The sequence below is a fragment of the Schistocerca serialis genome, chromosome 4 (genome assembly GCF_023864345.2).
Source record: "Schistocerca serialis cubense isolate TAMUIC-IGC-003099 chromosome 4, iqSchSeri2.2, whole genome shotgun sequence".
Classification (NCBI taxonomy): Eukaryota; Metazoa; Arthropoda; class Insecta; order Orthoptera; family Acrididae; genus Schistocerca; species Schistocerca serialis.
The window spans coordinates 235,951,886-235,967,467 of record NC_064641.1 but is presented as its reverse complement, the minus strand read 5'-3'; the positions used below and the strand labels follow the sequence as shown (position 1 = coordinate 235,967,467).

The 15,582-nt window shown below is 38.5% G+C and overlaps 1 protein-coding gene across 1 annotated transcript in view; it reads left to right on the top strand.

Annotated features, from left to right (window-relative positions):
• The window catches only part of LOC126473538 (protein fuzzy), a 173,998-nt gene that overhangs the window by 13,583 nt on the left and 144,833 nt on the right, over window positions 1-15,582 (top strand). The window contains exon 2 of the mRNA XM_050100652.1: window positions 7,532-7,653. Coding sequence (XP_049956609.1) covers window positions 7,532-7,653 — 122 coding nt within the window. The remainder of the gene's footprint in view (window positions 1-7,531; window positions 7,654-15,582) is intronic.

The following is a 15,582-nucleotide window of genomic DNA, read 5'->3' as shown; positions in this document are numbered from 1 at the left end:
CTGAGCTATCCAACTTTACTTCTGGCAGTTGGTAGAGCACTTGCCCGCGAAAGGCAAAGGTCCCGAGTTCGAGTCTTGGTCCGGCACACACTTTAGATCTGCCAGGAAGTTTAATATCAGCGCACACTCCACTGCAGAGTGAAAATCTCATTCTGGAAAGAATGTCTTGTAATTTCAAGTCCTTTCTGGAGACTTGCTACTTCCCTTGGTTTTGCTGTGGCAGTTTCTTCCAATATGACCATATTATTGCAGTTATAGAGCCTGGTGCTTTACAGGAATTGTTTGCAAAGTTTGTGTTGCTTTTGTTGTTCACTTGAAGAGCTCCATCACTATTGATGGAGTGGTAATGTTTGTCATCCTTCAGTTCTTGCAGCAGTTTTGTTTTAATAGGGTCTCTAGTTATTGGTATATTGGAATTTTCTAGACCCATAAGCTAATCATCCAGTAATTCAGCGAATAAAATGCACCCTGCCGACTCGTCTTTCACTTCAAAATTCAAAGTATTTAACTTACTGGAAGTGGAAATTATTTTGGACACATATTCTTCTACCGATGTACATTTCTCCAGCCGAGTTGTAAGGAGTGCAGTCAGCAAACCAATTATTTTGGCTTGTCCAGAGCTTCGTATGCCTGTTTTAATTCTTCCCAAGCTTCTTTTTGAATTGTTCTCGGGTTATCAGCCGAGTGGTGGCTTCATCTTGTCACAACGTTTCAGTGAGTTTTGTACCCATCATCTTCTGACTTCGCCAGAAGATGATGGTACGAAGCTCATTGAAACATTGTGACAAGATGACGCCACCACTCGGCTGATAGCCCGACAAGAATTCATCAGTGGAATATGCCGAGAAAGACTGCAATCGCATAACTGATAATATTATTTTTGCTCTAGTATCAAACACTTTTGGCTCATCCTCTACATCACTTGAGAAGTATTCCCATAGCTTTTCATGTTGAAGATATGTTGTGATAGCAAACTGCTACATATTGTAATTCTCTCCCTTTCAATTTCTCTATAAACTGTAATGAGTTTACTGCCACAATTCCAGCTTCAAGTAGATCACTGAGCTTAGTTTCGTTTCATGACTTTCAGCAAACTGCATTTGCTGGGTACACTGGCCCCAAAGCCTGTGGTATTTTTCACTTTGATATTCAGTAAAGTGATCATGGTTTGAAGAAACACACAAGATGTGTTTTCTTTTACAAAAGCCTGCACACATTATTCAGAACAAACATATAGCTAAGAATAAAAAGCGTACATGAAGAAATTATTGGCAAAGAGCATATATAAGAGCAGCGACATAGGTACTCATTTCCAACATATGTAAATATGCTTTATGAGGATAGGACAGGTGTTTGGCTGTGATCTTGCTGAAGAAAACATCCTGGCACTTGCTTGAAGTGACTTAGAAAAACCACAGAAACTCTAAACCAGTATGGTCGGACAAAGCAAGCTTCATGCCCCTGAATATGAGGTCATTGTCTTAATAACTGCACTGCCTCATTCTGTTTGCCCATGTTGCACAACATTCTTTTATGTAAACATATTTTTGCTCTTCAACACTGCACACATTGAGGACCACCACAGATGATTTCACAACTACTGAACTTGCTGCTGTGCCCCCAGCACCAATTCCAATCCATGTAGAAAACTGACTCAGTCAATTTGGAAAAATGTCTCTTCACATTGTTCCCTCAGCCCACTGAGGGCCCACGGAGTCAGCCCCCCCCTCCCTAATGAGTGAGATTTTGAACTCAGGAGAATGACAAGACATTACTATCATACACTATAGATCTTGACACATGATTTTCTTGTGAAAGCATTACAGTATTGTGCTGTGACAAGAGTAATGTAGTTTTATCCCATTTCATTGTTAACCCCTACGATGAATCCTCAAAGTAATCTTTGATTGTGTAGTGTGCATTACTTATAAAGAACATTGTAGCTGCCTTTTAAACAGCTGTATTTCAGTAATCTATGTCACTTTCATTGGTTCATGATAAAATTTTATTCTGTGATAGAAAATTCTGTTTTGAGGTTTTGTTTGTTTTTTCCGTGGTAAATGTAAATCCATATGGCCCATGATTATGTATAGAACTATTTTTCCTGATATGCACAACAAATTGGTAGGTGTACTCACTTGGCAGATTAAGATTATCCCATTTTTTTAAACAGTTCTTTACAGTGAGCCCTACTACTACTACTACTACTACTACTAGTAGTAGTAGTAGTAGTGGTAGTAGTTATTGTTCTTATGGACCTTTTCTGCAGGTTAAAAACTGTATCAGTGTTCTTTACTTTCAGTCCCAAAAACTACTCTCATAGCTAAGAACTGAGTGTATATTAGAATAGTACAGCATCTTGAGACATTGGCTGGTACAAATCCTAAGAGTAAAACATGCAAATGGCTTTCTTTTTGTCACCATCTTTGTGTGTGCTTTCCATGTTTATTGACAATCTGTATTCATTCCAAAAAACCATTTGTCTATTACACCAGCTATAAATCAATCACTTATGCTTAATGCAGTGCAATTATGTTCCCTCTTTAGGCTGACCAAGTGCAACAAGCATGGAAATCTATCCCACAACTGGCATTCGGCACCTTTGCAACACAATGCATGTATGTTTGCATGCTTGATTTAGGCTGAAGTGCATACTGTTTGTTTTCTTTCTGTTCAGTGATAATTTATTACATACTGCCCAGTTGTAAACATTCTTGAGAGTTTCATTTTCTTTCTTCAGTTTCAGTTCTGATGTTTCATGGCCAACAATGATGTTGCTGTTATCAGCTAAGAGAATGTTTTCTCCATATCTTCCCACTGTCTGGAAAGTCAATGATAAGAAGAGTATACCACTTACCTCATAAAGGAGACATTTAGTTGCGACTTATACGTAGTGAGCAACAATCTGTCTTTTTTGTTTGCAAAAATAGACATAATGTCTTATGGGATAACAGCAATCAGTGATTTTATAATGTTACTTAAAATCCGTCTTGATTGCAAATTTTTGTTTTATTCATATGACCGGTTTCGATTCATTCAGAACCATCTTCAGATCTGATATTTCAGTTACAGGAGTAACCCATCCAAATCCAGCAACTTTCACATGCTACGTCACATAAAATTTGTGTGACGTAGCATGTGAAAGTTGCTGGATTTGGACGGGTTACTCCTGTAACTGAAATATCAGATCTGAAGATGGTTCTGAATGAACCGAAACCGGTCATATGAATAAAACAAAAATTTGTCTTTTTTGTATTGTTGTTATTTCATCCTGACTTTACACTGTTTGGAAAGCCATTGATGTACACACTGATGGAAAAACACTATAACACCAAACAAATAATTAATTTAGAGTAATGAAATTTTGAGAATACATTTGTCTAGGTAACATATTTAAGAGATTAACATTGCAAGCTCACAGTTTAATGTAAGCACAAGATAAGCCATTACCATTGTGAAGTGCTGGCACGTTAATGACTGGTGTAACCACCAGAATGTTGAAATCAAGCATGCAAACATGCATGCATTGTGTTGTAAAGGTGCTGAATGCCAGTTGTGGGATAGATTTCCATGCTTGTTGCACTTGGTCAGTCAGTACAGGGACAGTTAATGCTGTTTGTGGATGATACTGGGGTTGTCGTCTGAAGATGTCCTGTATGTACTCAATTGGAGACAGATCTGGTGCTCAGGCTGTCTGAAGCAACATGTTGACTCTGTAGAGCGTGTTGTATTATAACAATGGTACATAGGTGTGTGTTATCCTGTCGGGAAACACCCTGGAATGCTGTTCATGAATGGCAGCACAACCCGTCGAATCACCAGATTGACCTGCAATTTTGCAGTCAGGATGCATGGGATAACCATGAGATTGCTCTGTCTATCATACAAAATTGGACCCCAGACCGTAACTCCAGTTGTAGGTCCAGGTAGAACCAGCTTTCATCCGAAGACACAACAGACATTGGTGCAGGCATTGGAAGCTGCTTATGGCACACGGTTATATGGCAGAATTAACTGGGAGTGTGAAATAGAACAGAAAAAAAGGGAACTGCAGAGAAGGGATGTGAGTGTAGAATAAGTGAAGTTAGGGGCACAGGTTGAAGTGGGTGTGAGGGAGAGACTAGTAAGATTGAGGCCAGGGGTATAAGGACAATTCCCACCTACTAGTTCAGAGAAACTGGTATTGGGGGATGGGGTTGGGATGTGGGAGAAATTCCTGATTTCCTGTCAGAGAGGTCACAGTTCATAGTATTTGATGGAAAGTCATCGAGTAAAACAGAAGCAATTTTTGGTGTTCCCCAAGGTAGTGTTGTAGGCCCTCTGCTGTTCCTTGCGTATATAAATGATTTAGGAGACAAAATGAGTAGTTGTCTTAGGTTGTTTGCTGCTGATACTAGATGTAATAAAGTCATCAGAAAATCAGAACCAATTACAAAATGATTTAGATAAGATATCTGTAAGGTACAATAATTGGCAGTTGACTCTAAATAATGAAAAGTGTGAGGTCATCCACATGAGTGCTAAAAGGAATCCATTAAACTTTGATTACATGTTAAATCAATCAAACATAAAGGCTGTAAATTCAATTAAATATTTAGGGATTGCAATTACAAAAAACTTAAATTGGGAAGAACAGACAGAAAATGTTGTTGGTAGGACAGACCAAAGACTGTGTTTTATTGGCAGAACACATAGAATATGCAATGAATCAGCTAAAGAGACTGCCTGCACTACACTTGTCCCTCTTCATGTGTGGTACTACTGCATGGTGTGGAATCCTTACCAAATAGGATTAACAGAGTACACCAAGAAAGTTCAAAAAAGGGCAGCTCGTTTTGTATTATTGAGAAATAGGGGAGAGAGTGTCACAGATGTGAGCCAGGATTTGGAGGTAGACATCATTAAAACAAAGGTATTTCTCATTGCACTGGGATCTTCTCACAAAATTTCAATCACCAACTTTCCCTCTGAATGTGAAAATATGCTGGTGCTGACCTACATTGGGAGAAATGATCATCATAATAAAATAGAGGAATCAGAGCTCGCACAATAAGATACAGGTGTTTGTTTTTCCTGCCTGCTGTTCGGGAGTGGAATAATAGAGAGTTGATGTGAAGGCGATTTGATGAACCCTCTGTCAGACTCTTTTAGATGTAGATGAGAGAGAATGGAGGGGGATCAGCTGGCATTGGTATTGAAGCTGAACATGTTTTGTACAATAGTATGTTCTGCCACTGGGTGCTGAGTTTTGCTCTTGGCCAGGATCTGGTGGTGGCCATTGTTTTGGGTGGACAACTAGTTGGTGGCCATTCAGGATCTGGTGGTGGCCATTGTTTTGGGTGGACAACTGGTTGGTGGCCATTCAGTTGGGTGGACAACTGGTTGGTGGCTAAGCCAACAAAAATTCAGTACAAAAGTTACAGCAGGGCTGGTAAATGATATGACTACTTTCACAAGTGTTAGGATAAAATACTCCTGAAATAGGATGCACTGGATGGAGCCACCTGTATCTTCCACAAGGATATAATTCATGTGGTGGGTCATGGGAGGAAGTGTTGCTTAAGGGTGGATTAAGATACCTGTAGTTTGTAGATTGGGTGGGCCATAGAATACAGCTTTTGGAGGGAACGGTGTGGTTGTGGGTAGATGATCAATTCTGGGCAGAATGATTAGTTGTAGAAGCTGGGGCAAAGGATATGATTAGATAAATTTTGGCAATATGTTGGAATTTCAGTGAGTTTTGGGTTACATATGAATCATTTGTAATAGTGTAAATTGTAATTTCTTTTAATATCAGTGATGGTGAACACTTTCAATCATCATAACCATCATTTGATCAGAGTTAATTTATCTAGACTGTATGAGGAGACAGTGCTTGGAGCCACTGCTTACTTCCAAAAAATAGCATTAACCAACTGCCCAGTGCAGCTGGTTCATAGGTGTTAGGAGGAGCAGGGAAATGTGTGTATGTTGTATGGAAAATCTGTTTGTGGAGTAGATTTGGAAGGTAAAGCCTGGCTATGGAGGTTTTAGTAAAACCTTCAAGCATACTAAACAAGGGATTGTTCGTCACTGCAGATACATAGTGTGTGGATGACCAAACTGTGAGGGAGAGTTTACTGTGGAAAGGATGGTAGCTATCAAAATTTGAGGTCATGATGGTGATTAATGTGTGATATATACGTGTATACCTCTTCAGAGAGATAGAAATCAATGTCAAGGTAAGTAACATGCAAGGCTTAAGAGGACAAAGATGGAAGAGAAGGTGTTGAGACTGTGGAGGAATGAGGGTAGTGTTCCGGTCCTGAGTTCAGATCATTAAGATGTCAAAAAGGAACCAAAACCAGTTAAGAGGTTTGGGTATTGGATGGCTAGGAAGGTTTCCTTTAGATGGGCCATAACCAGGTTGTGTGGGAGGGTGCCATGTGGGCACCCTTGGCTGTCTTATGGGTTGGTTTGTATACCACCTGCTCATTGAAGGAGAAGCAGTAGCCAGATTAGTAATGCATTCAGTTTCAAGATTTTTCATGAAGTTTAACACTGTTAAACACTGCATTCAGTCGGGAGAATCAATTGTGTGGACAATTTGTTCCTTTTACGAAAGATTGCGAATTCCAGATGTGTACAAAGCCTTTTTGGACGATTTAACACAGACTCAGTGATTGCAGGCTCTCTTCGACACAGCTGAAACTTCCCCACTAATTATAGGGCCAACGTGATCATCAAATGATTCAGAAAAAACTCATTCGTTCATTCACTCTGGAACAAAGAAGGTCACAAACCTTATTTATGAAGGAAATTGTGTATTAAATCCATCTCCATTACATGTCCAGATCTCCGGTGATTCCACGTCTTAATTTTTTTCCGTTTACAGTCTCTTTCTATTCAAACAAACCGCTAGCGGCGCAAATGTTAATTGGCTCGCTTTAGCGAGAAGAAAAGCAGAATATGTATCTCTCAGAAACACGTAAATTCCTCAATCGATACTCCAGAAGCTGTCCTAGTTACCCCTCTCTAACAACCATGGAGAATGCATATATGCATCTCTGTTATTTCAAAGAATAAACGCACTAGAAAATACTTTGGCGTCATCGAGCTGTCGCCGCATATGTTACGAGAAAATCAGATCAGATACTGTTCCAAAGTGAATGAATGTGGATGGTTTGATTGACAATGATTAATTGGTGCGTGGTAGAGGGTATTTTCTGTGGGGACATTACAGAAGGTAATGATTATTGAAAATTCACATGGAATTGAACTGAAAATTGCAACTTTTAAGTACTGTAGCCTGCGTCCTCAACATTACAAGATGAAACCTGATTGCACTGTACACCACCTTATATTCACAGAGGCATTTCTACCATTTGTAACCATTTTGTAGTAACCAATTAAATTGGAATTTTGTGGGCATAGCTAATATTGTGATGGGACTTGCGCAGTGAAAACTATTTGTATGATGAATTGTTTGTAGTTATTTAGGACTGTGCAGTGAGCTTCCACAACTGAATACATCAATTCCATTTTGTTGCAGCTTCCGTTTCCAGTTGTGGCCTCACTAAATGGTGTTCACATGTTTGGAAAATGCCACAAAATGATGCTTCAGAGTACCTCTTCATCAGACATGACAGTTGTGTGGCATGAAGCAGAGGAAAGGTAAGGGCAATGTGGGAGTAGTAAAGATAAACCTGATTGATGGTTTTTATATATAGTTGTGACCCTTAACAGCAACCACCTTAAATTCACTTTCCAAGATAAGTAAGAAATGGCAGAATGGAAACAAATAAAACAACAGGAAGAAAAGAAGACTTATTGACAGGACAAAACTATGTCTTCATTTGAGTCTTAAATCCACACTTGGCTTTTGTGGGTTGTTCTGTTACCAAATGCAGTACAACCTACTTCACACCTTCAGTCAATCGATACCTTTCTTCTACTCGCAGAACTCCACAAGAAGCTCTTGTGCATATCTTGCTGCAGTTGCACTGTCGTGAGAAGTGATTTAGAGAAAAGGGGCTTAGCTACAACATAGCAGTTTTATTCTGTAGATGAGTGTACAAAATTGTGAAACTTCTTGATAGGCATCCTGTGAAGGCATTAAACCACATCCCTGCAAGGCAAGGTTTGGAGTCCAAGCTATGCTGCAGGGTTAATCTGGTAGAACAGTTCATACCAGTATACATTCCTTTACAGATTTGAAGTATTCATTATAGAAATGATGAAAGGCAAAAGAAAAAATTAGTGATTATTTAAATAAAAATAAATTTTTAATATACTATGTTTTTTAATTGGGCTAACAAGTATAAAATAATTTCTCATAGCCCCATACAAGTTCCTAACCCCATACAGACAGACCAGAAAATTTGTGATCATGAATTTTTAAAAGCTATGAATATACTTGTAAGATTTAAAACAAAAAATGTGGAGCACAAGCCATAGGTAATAACAATGAGGTGGACTATTCATGCCTCAGTTATGTGTTGCATGCTTCCCACATTTTTTGTTTTAAAACTTTTAAAAGTACTTACAAAGCTGCAGATATTAAAAATTCACTGTCACAAGTTTTCAGGACTATCTGTATCGGGTTAGGATACAGGGGGAGGGGGGGTTGTAGGAGAAACTATTTAATGCTTTTCAATCCAGTTTAAAAGTGTGATGTATTAACATTTTAATCTTTCAACATATTTTAAACATAACGATGAGATTATGTTCATGTTGTGGACAGTATTAATAATAACCACGGGGGGAGGGGAGGGGGCGGTTTTCAGATGACACGGTTATCTATAGTGAAGTGCTATATGGAAGAAGCTGCATAAATATTCAGTCAGATCTTGATAAGATTTCAAAATGGCACAAGAAATCACAAATTTCTTTAAATGTTCAGAAATGTAAAGCTGCGTACATAAAAAAAAGTATCATTTGGTGACTATAATGTCAGTGAATGACAGTTCGAATTGCCCAACTCATACAAATACCTGAGTGTAACAATTTGTAGGGATATGAAGTAGAATGAACACATAGGATCTGCAGTCGTGGGTAAAGAAGGTTGTAGATTATTGGGAAAATGCAGTCAGTCTACAAAGGAGATTTCTTACACATCACTCATGTGACCCATTCTGGAATATTGCTCAAGTGTGTGGGATCTGTACCAAATGGGGCTAACAGGGGGTATTGAACCTATACAGAGAAGGGCAGCACAAATGGTCATTGGTTTGTTTGGTCCATAGGAGAGTGTCACAGAGATGCAGATAAAGTAAGCTGACAGGCTCGTGAAGATAGACTTAAACTATCCCAAGAAAGCCTATGTACAATGTTTCAAGAACTGGCCTTAAATGATGATACTAGGAATATACTAAAAGCCTGAATGTATTGCTCACGTAGGGATCATGAGGACAAGATTAGATTAATTACAGAACAAATAGAGGCATTGAACAATCATACTTCCTGCACTCAATATGTGAATGGAAAACAAAGAAACTCTTAATAACTGGTGCAATAGGATATACCTTCTGCCGTGCAACTCAGTGTTTGCAGCATATGGATGTAGATGTAGACAAATGTCAGGTTTATTTCAGTGTCTTTTTATCTGTTAATACATGAAGTAGAATAGTGTTGTATCTACCCACAATGAATCTGTAATTTCCTTAAAAAAGTAAAATAAAAAACAAACAAAATTAATTTTAAATAGGCATAATCTGTATCACTTCAGGCAGGGAGTTACCTTCATAGTCTCGGATGTTATTGAATTTAGCATACGTTAAAATTCAGGAGTAAGTAAAAAACAAATATCTTTTTGTTATCTCCAAATAAATTCCTGCCCCGAGATACAGGCCTCCAAAGATGACACTGTGAACACAATTTTGACAAATTTTGAAAACAATTTTAAAATGCTGTATCTCTGTAACAGTTCTAGATATTTTGTTAGAGTTTCTTTAGTTGATATATAATTGCTTTACGATTACAGTGGCATCCTCCATTTGGATATATCTGTCAAAGTTCTTTTACAGTCGCCTTTTGAATTTTTTTAATAATTCACAGAATTTTTTTTTTTTTTCAAAAATGCCAATCCAGAAAATGTTGATTTTTTTCTGTTGATTAATACCATGTAATACTATATTCTGTGTAAAGGAGAGCTTCCACTTTTAAGTTCTTCACTGAAGTCGTCTTCACCGAAGTTGTTTCTTACTAATTTCATTGTTACAATGTTTATTTCTATTGTCTTAGTCCTGTTTGTTCATTGCAGGTTTCTGTATTGTAGTTGTTTAGTGCTAATTTGTTTATGAAAAAGCTTCTAAGAAATCTGAGAACATGCAGTGAGTTCTGTGTTTTCGTGAGGAATTTGCCGGTTGACACAGTTGCAGTGCGCATTGAGAAAAAGACTGTTTGAAATGTATTCTGACTGGGGCCACAGGAGAGTGAATTGTGCTGACTCTTTTCATAAAAAAACAGACTTTGTTCAGTTTGGGAATAAGTGTTCTCATTTGAAGACTCTGTTTCAAAGTGAAGATGTTTCCAATGAGGACTTTTAGTGTTCTAAATGTTCTGACAGAATTACAACAACGAGAGTATTTGAACAAGGTGAAGCCTCCCATGGTGCAGATGATGCAGATTTTGCATCAATAGAAGAAAAATGAAGTACCCTGAATCACTCAAGTATAGAGATAGGTGTTAGTCCTGTTAAGAAACCATGGTCAATGAAGTCCAGTCATAAGCTCTATGGATCAAGAAAGCGCAGAGAAATTACTAAAGCTGTGGGTGAATACACTGCAGCAAAACTGGCCACACTCTTCAAAGTAGGAATTCCATCTTAAGAAGAAAATGAACCAAAGCACTCTTGCACCTCTTTCCAGGAAAGTTTCACAAATATCAATTCAGTTTCCAGAATGAGATTCAGTTGTTGAATATTGTGCATCCTACAGTGAAAAAGTACAAGTTTCAACTATTATTCCAGAGACATTTTCAGAGAAAACAATTTGAACCACATTCCATCAGTATCGGAGTTCATGGTAGACAAATCAAGGAATGTGAGGTCTGTAAAAGGAGTGTTTGGAAGACTAGAGAACTTAGTGTGGTAGCTTTGAAGAATGTACTGGAGCACGTGACATGTGACACCTTGGTTGGGTGTGTGAAGTCATTAGTGGTCTGTGACGTACAGCAAGAGACGTGTTTGTTCCAAGAATGCGGTGACTGCCTTTACAGACAGTTGGCCTGGAAGACATAGCAGATAACTCTGAAGAAATTACATATGCGATGTGAGAGGAAAATAAACTAATTAAGAAAACTGTTGCATTTGACAGTTTCATTGATGAATTTGGAAAGTGGTCAGTGAAAGCAGCAATACACCGGAATCTGAAGAAATTGCAACAATACATTGCAGAAGTGAAAGGGTGTGTACACAGGCTGAAGAACTATGTTTAGTACTTCACTGTGATTTTGCTGAGAACTGGGCTGTAATTCTCCCACAAAGGTATCATTGGAGCAATGACCAGGTTTCAATTTTTACAGGAGTGACATATTTTCAAAACAAGACCACAGTGTTGCAGTTATAAGTGATGACACAGAACATGACTCAGGACATGCTTTGCTAGCAAATTCTTTAACTGCAAACAGAGGCAGAGAAGATCATCAATATTTCTGATGGTGCTCCAAGTCATTTTAAAAATAATTACCAGCTGTTTGAATTGAGTAAGTCGCTTGTGCCAACTGACTGGGTATACAGTGCTACTGGTCACCAGACTGGGCCATGTGATGGTGCAGGAGGCCTGCTGAAGCACCATGCTACAAAACATAATCTTTGTAGACCAAATACAGTTGTAATTCAGAATGCTGAGGATTTTACGAGAATCGTGAAATCTTACGCATCCACAGCCCCCATTCTTTTGTCCAAAGGGGAAATCGAAGAATTCTGTGAGCAGAAAAAAGAACAATGGTCCAAACAAACTGCTCCTGTGAAAGGAATTCAGAAGACACATGTTTGGAGTCAAAGTGATGGGCGAACTCATGTTGCATGCACTTTGAAGGGCAAGAAAGAAGAAATTTCATTCATGTGGCCAACACCTCAGAAACAGCAGGATAATATTCACATTCACAACCTGAGAATGGGGATGTTTATGGTGTGTGTGTGTATGACTGTGACTGGTGGATTACAGAAATTATAAACAGTTATGAGTTAAATGGAGTTGTAGTGAACCTAATGCTACCACATGGACCAGCTGCCGGATTTATGTTTCCAGCTAAAGGTCAGCAACAATGCCATCAGTGATCACATCCTGTTCACAAGGTTTTGAAGATTGTAAGTGCTCCAGTTCCTATTGGTTCAAAAGGAAGATATCACTCTATATCAAAGGAAGATACTGAAACAGTGAAACACATTTTTAGTTGATTGACTGGCTACTTTCAGTACAAAACAGAGTGCACAGAAGTTGCATAAACTGAAACCTTTAAGTCTTTGGACCTTTCACCTACATTTTGGAACCATTTAAAATACTTGAAAAATGAGTCTCTTACTCTTCATTCAAAACTAAAATTATGTTAAATAAGGGTAGGTTTTGATTTTTATGAGCCTGTTATGTGATAATGTGGTAAATAAAACAGGTTTTATGTGTGGCAAAAATTTCAGTTGTTTATAAAACCTCTTCAACCTAAAAGTGGAAGCTCTCTTTTTCAGAGAATGTAGAACTATGTGGTATTAATCAACAGAAAAAATCATAACTTTATGGATCGTCATTTTTGAAGAAATTTTTTTTTCCATAAATATAAAAAAGTTCAGAACGCTATGGTAAAAGAGCTTTGACATATAGGTCCAAATGGAGGATTTCTTTGTAACCATAAAGAAATTATCTTTCAAATTAAAAAAAAAACAACAACAAAATGTCTTGAACTGTTCTAGAGATACAGTTTTTACAATTTTTTTTCCAAAATTCACATCTTCAAAATGGTAAGCGCAGTGTCATCTTTGGAGGACTGTATCTCAGAGCAGAAATTTTTTTGGAGAAAACAAAAAAATTCTTGTGCCTTACATAGTCCTTCACTTTAACACATGCTAAATTCAATAACATCCGAGACTATGAAGGTATGATTTTTTCCTAGCCTGCCTGAATTGATATGGACGATGCCTATAATTGTTTCTAATAGATTTTTTTTGTGTGTGTGTGTTAGCTTGATACCCACAGTTTTGCCCTTACATATCATCTCCCTCCTCCCTCCCCCTTCTCTGTCCATCTTCTCCACTCTCATTGTCCATCAGCTCCTCCCCCTTTCTCTGTCCAGTTCCTCCTCCTCCGTCCATCTCCTTCTGCTCCCTCTCTGGCTACATGCTCCTCCTTCGCTCTCTCTCTGTTTGTATCTTCCCATTCCCTCTCTCAGTCCATCTGCTCCTCCCTCTCTCTTTGTCAATTTTCTCTCTCCTCTCTCTCTCTCTCTCTGTCCATTTCATCCCCCCTCTTTGTTCGTATCATCCTCAACCTGTCTCTACTGATTTCCTCCACCCTCTCTGTCTGTCCATCTCCTTGTCCCCAGCTGTCTCTGTTCTGTTTATCTTCAGAGCTGCAGCCATTCTATCGGTTACATTATTGACAGAGAGCAGTGGGCTGCCATTAAGTTTTCCAGTCTCAGAGTAGACATACAACTCGCAAACCATTTTCTCAACTGACCTCGTGTGATGATCTCCTGGCCTAGAGAATGACGCAGAACTTCTCCACTCATAACTTTATATGAACTTCTTTTTGACATTGTTCAGTGCCACACAACAAATCTTCTTACTGACATTGTTCAGTGTGACACAACAAATAACAGTAACAACAAATACAGTAACAACTCCTGCAACAGTGAGTATGACAACAAAAAAACTCAAGAGGGAGCAACAATCACACAGCAGACTATCCCGAGTTCAAACACAGTGCAAGTGGGAAGTGTCAGAGTGGTCGCATGAAGGCTTTGCAACTTCGGGTGGTTAATGCGGCCACAGATATTGAGAGATTGGTGAAATGCTGTCCATTCCTCAGGTGTGGGCTCTCTCTTCTACTTCCATTATAAATGTCAATTCTAAAGTAATTATGAACAGGGTATAGATGTTAGGCATTACAACCTCCACCCTAACCCACACCTGCCCCCTCACAGACTGACCAAAAAGTGAGGTGATATTGCTTTGCCGTCCAATTCTGAGCTATGTTTAAAATTTAATCTCTAGCTCATTGGGAAGGTAGTTTAAAATCGATTGCAAAATATGTGCTGGACAGGCAGCCAGACAGACCAGAAAGTGAGTTCAAAAGGATGCAGAATCTAATAAGAGTAAGAGAATACAGACAATAAAAAAGAAGAGGAAACAGAAGGAAGGATGTGGAAGATAATGGAGAAGAGCAAAGAGGGGATACAATATTGCAAATTACAACAAGCTGGGTAATTTAGGTTAAGTGATGGAGAGTCATTTCTGGTGCATAGTTTTAGAAGTACATATCCAAATAACATTGCAACTTCACATGTGCTATTGGGGTTTTATTTTCTCATAAGAGGTAACCAATCACAATGTGCCACTTAGTTTATAGGAAAAAAAGGAAGGCTGCTACGTAACAATCAGTGTGCAGGCACACAGCCATTTAAAAAATTTAGTGGCTCGTCTGCAAACGTAGTGGTCTGGTTGTGTGCTGTTGCATTGTGCCCCCAAGAAATTCTTCAAATAATAGTAACATGGCTAAGGAACAACCAGTGAATATTAAACTGAAATAAATATGAATTATTAAATAAGATTAATTAGGACTAGTCCATTAGGACACGGATGTGCTCTGACATCAGAATTACGTTCAATGTTAATGTTATTTCTAATTCAAGAAAACAAGTTATCTGAAATGGTGGTCTTACAATGATGATAGTGTACCCAAGAATGAAATATGATTTTGAAATGCTAGTGCAAGCATGGCATACGCAGGCAGTGTGTACTTCTGTTCTGAAGCCATTGTCTTGTGCTCTGATTCGTTAATGTAAGCAAATTCCCCCACATCTAACCAGTTCACTGAAGTTGATTGAATAACTGATTCTCAAATAAAGTTCAGTATAACTGTTCACACTAAAACACCATGACAATGCATCACCAGAATTACAAACTGTTCCATTGAAATAACTAAGTTCAACTATGTGCTCACCACATTGCATAAGCAGCTTATAGACTGTGCAAGCTTTTGCCCAGACCAAGGACATACTGGAAAGCACCTTAACATAGTCTGCTTGCTTCGCCCTCAACTCTACCACATGACGACAATTTGAAATTATGTACAGATTTAAAACATATTTCATACTAAACAAACAAGATATATTTTGTAATTCATTTGCATTCCATCAATTAAACAAATATGTAGAGCTGAGTTATGTTTTTTAGATAACTATTTTACCATAGGGACGCTAGATTCTCTTCTGTAATATTTTGGACTAGTCGTATGGATAGCCTCCTGCCTGAGGCTGGGGTCCCCCCCCCCCCCCCCCCCCCCCTCCCTTTTCCCTTTTCCCAATTAGGTGACAAGAACTGCCTCTAAATTTCACATTTCAAATTTGCAGTTTCTCTGAGCATCTAAACAACAAGATTCTTGTTCAAGG